At 34.7% G+C, this 6,029-nt stretch overlaps 1 protein-coding gene across 1 annotated transcript in view; it reads left to right on the top strand.

Annotated features, from left to right (window-relative positions):
• The window catches only part of LOC109851466 (probable kinetochore protein SPC25), a 17,901-nt gene that overhangs the window by 1,014 nt on the left and 10,858 nt on the right, over window positions 1-6,029 (top strand). The window contains exons 2-3 of the mRNA XM_020421601.1: window positions 1,826-1,891; window positions 2,610-2,756. Of these exons, the coding sequence (XP_020277190.1) occupies window positions 1,826-1,891; window positions 2,610-2,756 (213 nt within the window). The remainder of the gene's footprint in view (window positions 1-1,825; window positions 1,892-2,609; window positions 2,757-6,029) is intronic.

Genomic DNA, 6,029 nt, shown 5'->3' with positions numbered 1-6,029 from the left:
GGTGTTGCAGTATAGATTTAGATTATTTTAATAATATTTAACAAAATTTCCAATTAGATTCTGTAACATGTAGGTTTGGGAGCAAAAGTGAAGAGGAAAACAGTATGGATGGAAAATTAGCAATTATCATGATATGAGAGACAGAATTAAAATAGCTAATTTAGGCTATATATCTATATCAAAAGTGTTGGGAAATGCCTTATATTTCAGCTCGAGAGACATCGCAAAAATCAAAATCAAAGTGGGAGGGAAAACTAATGAAGGTGGTGGCGGAACCGGCCGGTCAGACTGATCATGAGGCCCTGTCGATTTACCGGCCGGTCGGACTAGTTGGTCAGACTAGTTCAAACTAGTTTCTTTTGTTTAGAATTCCTATTCGGGTTAGAGTCCCTATTGGGTTATGTCATCGGTTTTTGGGTCTATAGATAGACTCTTCTAGGTCTAGGATTTGATGAGGAAAAGACAAGGTAGAGAGAAACTGAGAGTTAATCTAGGGTTTTGAGAGATCTTTTAGTGGGAGAGGGTTTCTTGTGAGTTCTATCAAGAACACAAGAAAGGTTGTATCTTGTAGTCTCTGATATAAAGAAGACTCAAATATGTAGTTGTGGACGTAAGCGATTGCCGAACCACGTAAATTTTATGTGTCACTGATCTCGTGTTCCATTTTCTGTGGCAAACTGCTATTCTCTTTAGTTCGGACAAGTTTTGGAGTTTCCACGTCGCTGAGTAATTGATTGGTCTACGAAGAAGGGGATCTAATCAGGGTTCCGGTTATGCTTTTGCATTGAATTTGGATTGGTGCGCAATAATTGGTGTTGGGTTGCAGTGGACGCGTGCCAACAAAAGAAACTTTTGTAAATAGTATTTTCCTTATCTTTTGCTCTATCCACCTCTAATATAGAAACAAGCACCCAAACAATTTTCCTGAGGCACGAGACAATGATCTAGCAAGAGACAAGTGAAACATCAGGAGGAGCCATCAAAGTGCTATGGAGAGGGAACGGTGATTAGCTAGGTTACTCTGACACCTCATCTTGGCTCCCTTATTCGTATTTGACACTTCTCATACCCGTACCTGTCTCCTAACTCCGAGACTCATTAGACACTCTTTGAATAAATGCATACATTTATTCAAATTTGACTCAATTTTATAGTACATGTCTTAGTTTAAAACACTCATTACACATTTATTGGATGTATATCTTACACTACACATCCCCTTTCTGCAACATGATGGACATGTGTCGGGTCTGTTTCATCCCATGCCCAATTCATAAGTATTGATTTTAAAAGGTTATTTAGCCATTAAGTCCAAAAACGAGCAATTTTCCAATTTATAATCCACTCGATCTAAGAAACATAAAAAACTTGTAGGAAGATGGCCGAGGCTGAGCACATGGAAATTTACTGCAACTTTTCTCATTCTTTAATCTTTGTTAGTATGGGAAAGTTCTATGAGTATACCTACCTAGTTATGACCTTTCTATTATTGTTCTTCTTCCTCCTCTTTCTCTGTTAAGAAATAGATGCTGGGTGAACTTATTAGTGCCTCTGCAGGATCGAATTCTGTTCTTCCCTTTGATTTTACTTAACCACTACATGTGGAAGCTCTCAGTGAGGCAATCTTAACAATTTAGGTGTTAACTTCCTCATCCTAATATATTGTCCTTGTCTCTTGATATTATTTAGGTCTTTGAAATTGTTCTCTGTGTTCCTTTTCCGTGATAATGTTCTTGTGTCTGTTTTATATTTCAGCATATCATATATGGCCCAATTAATCCTCAACACGATTCTCTCTCTTTTTTTTTCCTCTCACAATTTACAGATAAACTTGCTAAGTTGAAAGGTTACCTGAGACAATTGGAGACTGATCTCAATGATGTCCTATCAGGTAATATTCTCTGGATATTATTTGGTCGTTGAACATTTCATCTTTCTTTTATACAGGTTCACATATGGAAGGGACGCACTAGATAAGTTGAGTTCTCAAATTCAGTTCTTCATGCACCCATTTATGTCCAAAGAGTGTATTCTCGAGTCTAAGTACATATTTACCCCAACCTGAATATTGTTTTTTTTCTTTTAAGAAATTCTTTCATTTACATTTTACTATATTTCCTTGTTTTATTTTCTTTTCGAGATATGGAAAGGTAAGAGTGGGTGAGTTTGAGTGTGAGATTCCAATCTAAGTATGCTGGTTAGAACAGATTTATTAGCCGAATAGCTTTGACATAAAAATAGTGCCAGGAAATTTTGAGACTTTTAATCTTCTACCTGTTTTGCAATTCTTGATTTAGTTAATTAGTTGTTAATAATATTCTATTCTTTAGCTTCATAAATAGTTTAGGGTGGTAACTGGTAAGAATAAATTTCCATACAACCTCCTGAAAAGGAATGAACAGTTTGGATTCTTTAATACCATCATTAGGTCTTTCACTCAATTTTCAAGTTTCTTCCACATGAGCTGCAAAACTTTCCATGGGATTTGCTGACACGTGTTACTTTTTCCAATTCCACAATTTGATGCACTCGTCATACATGTATATGGATTAGATTATTAATGAATTATTATTACTAGATTCTCCATGTTCTCCCATTTAATTTTCCAGTGAGGACTTGCAAGGAAGCCAAGCACACAGCTATAGCTAAATCCATCTCTGCTGCAGTAGCCAGAACTGAGCAACTTGAAAAGAAAGTTCAAGATCAAAGGGCGAGGAAAGATGAATATGCTGCATTAGTTGCACAACAGCTTCTGAGTAAATTTCCTTCTTTTCAGTGTGCTACCTTTATTTCATCAACACCAGAAAATCAGATACTGTTATTTTCCATCCACCTCCAATGTTGAACTCAGTTTTATTGTTGAAGTCACTAGGAAAAGCAATTTTACCAACGAACTCTGGTATATTTTTTCTAATTTCAAGGATTCTGATGGTAATTTAGACTAATTCAAGATTTATTTATTTATTTATTTATTTATTTATTTTTATTTTTTATTTTTTTGTTTGGGGTATGTTCTGTTAGGCTTGAAATTATCCTAGAGGAGGGTGAATAGGGTATATGCTAATGTAATCCGATATTAATGCCAATTTAAAAACTTTTTAATAATATCCTAGCAAGTATGATATACAATGAGATATATGCAAGGATAACAAATAAGCAAAAGGCAATATAAACTATGAGACAATGAGATATAGAAATATGATAAGCAAATGAGCACAAGAATAATACGCCAAGGCAAACTCAAACAAATTCCAATGGCTTTTGCTACTATGACCTTCCCAACCACGATTTTTTATTCCTTACACAATATGATCACGGAGTTCGATCACCCTCGACCTACGTCTCCGCTCCTCACTCCCGGGGAGAACACTACTATCACAACCGATTTTCAATGTTCACCGAAAACGTTCACAATCGGTTTTCAACGCTCACCGACTAACGTTTACAATATACACAATGCAATCACACACTACACCCTCTAAGTGTTGGTCTAGCACGTGTCGTCTTCCTCAAGTGCTCGGATTTACAACCTCTCTCTAGGCTTTACTACCGACGTCACTCTTCTTGGAATCGACCCCGTCTCTCACCACACTCCTCTCGGTGTACTTGTGTATTACAAAGTGAACTCTTAAGTCTTAACAATTAAGTACAAATAAAATGATTTGTTCTCCAATACAAATTGAGAACGAAATTAAGCTCACTCAATCACACTCACAACCCAAATGAATTATATGTAAAAATACTCAAGCTCAAATATGGGTGTGTAAAACAATATGAACAATAACAAAACTAAACTCAATATAAGATCTAGCTTAATAAAATTGATAATTAACAAATAAATATATAAAGCTAGAATTGAGTTTAGAGAAAATTTCTTTAAAATAACAAGAGTGAAAGAGAGATGAAATTGAAGCTCAAACACGAAGGAATCAATCTTCTTCTATTGTGAAAGTTTCTTCACAAAAACGAACTTTGAAAACACTTATAAACTCTTAAACAAACTTAAATCCATTTTAAACTAGTTTTAAAATTTTTTTCATTAGTTCAGAAGTTAAAAGGTATGGGGTATATATAGGATCAAGAAACAAAGACCCAAAAACCAAGAAATATCAAAAAAATCTGTAAAACTAGCCGTTATGTCAACGGCTACCTGTTCGGTCAACCGGATGACACTGGTCGGTCGACCGAAGGGTGTGCATCGGTTGACCGAACCCAAGTTGTCGGTCAACTGACGGACCCTGAGAAAAACAGCTAAAAAGTCATGTTCTGGTCGGTCGACCAGCAAGTCATGTTCGGTCGACCGAAATACCCTGAGAAGCAATACTGAAAGATCTCGCTCTGGTCGGTTGATCGGCAAGCCTTGTGCGGTCGACCGAAAACTGACACATGACAAAACTGCTAAAAAACTGAATTTGAAACGTCTTTATAAAATATCAAATAAATTCCAAAAATTATAAAACTTGGGAAAATGTTTATAAACATGAAAATGAACATGTTACAAAAGAAAAATTTTAAATTACATTTTCCAATTGTGAAAACTCATCGTTTTGCAAAAACTCAAAAATACGTGTTTGTATGAACATTTGATTTTTATATATGACTTAAACTAAGTTATAAAAATATTTTGAATTGATTTATGGACTATATATAAGATGTATACAAAGTTTATTTTGTCCATAAGTCAATATCACAAAGTTTTCATTGAAATACCCAAACTGTGATGAAAATAGAGAATGTGTATGTGTAGATAATTGAGCTTAAAGTATTGATACACAAAATACACATTCTACACTAATATACCATGTTGATATGCATATGAAGCTCGTTCTTGAATCTTTGACTTAATTTGTATTGGCTTCATTGTCAATGTAGCTCTTGAATCTTTCAACCTGGGTATATAAAACAACACTAGCACTAGAAAATACAGTTACAAATTGTTTGTTAAATCATCAAAACAAGATTAGAGAAGTAGGCTCACTACATAGGCTCACTACATGAGTCCTAACAAGACTGACTTGATATCTTTTAAAGCAAGGTTCAGATTCAATATCCCATATCTGTCCACCGTATCTCCTAAATCTTGATTGTGAGGAAAGCACGGATATAGCTACATATGCTATACCCTACTGGGCATCAGCTTTAGTGCCACTTTGTTGTGTACGCCCCAAGGAGATCTCTCTTTGTATGTGAAAAGATTTAGTTCAATACTCGTATCTGAAAACCTCTTCTGTGAGCAAGCTACAAAGTAATCAACTTCTTCCTCATGAGGATTGTCACATCTACTTTAAAGACTGTTTGTAGGGATTGGGAGAAAGAATAATCACAATTTCTGTTTGCCAAGATTTGAAGAATCACCAATACTGATACATAATCATATCAGTTTTATCAGAATCTTAAACAGTGCAATCTTACGTAGCACAAATACTATAAAGTCACACCAAAACTCGTTCATTATTGACACTTAGATACTTATTAGACTAATGTTGGGTACTTCTCAAACATTTTCTTAATTATAGAATACAAGTTTCACTTTAGAACATTTGTGTGTCAGACACTTTGTTATTGACTGTTTCATATTTAAAAATATTTATTTACTTCAATTTGCACATCAAAGTTAGTGGAAAAAACAATATTGACTTGTATAAAACAAGTTAGACATATCTAACTCCTACATGAAAAGTTGTAGGCCAAGATTTATTCCTTTACGAAGTAAATAAACTGTATGATAGATCAGCATTTTAGTATGTATGTAACTTTTGTATGTTCTTATACTAACATGAACATGTCTATGCATGTATGTATGTATGAACTCTCTCTTTGTTATATATATGGAGTAAAACTCGAATAAACTTAAGTGGATTGGAGGTCTTGTACACCAACTTCTTTATCTCTTGATTTAGCTTGGAGATTCGTGCTACACATTAAGGCTATCTTAGAGAAATGTGTCTTTATGTTTATCGTATGCTGGCACAAATCTCAAAACAAAATCAATGGTAAAAAAGTTGATGGACAAGAGCTCTCATCCACTA

This window comes from Asparagus officinalis, chromosome 8, assembly GCF_001876935.1.
Source record: "Asparagus officinalis chromosome 8, Aspof.V1, whole genome shotgun sequence".
Lineage (NCBI taxonomy): Eukaryota > Viridiplantae > Streptophyta > Magnoliopsida > Asparagales > Asparagaceae > Asparagus > Asparagus officinalis.
The sequence above is the reverse complement of the archived record's forward strand: the minus strand, read 5'-3'. Positions and strand labels throughout refer to the sequence as shown.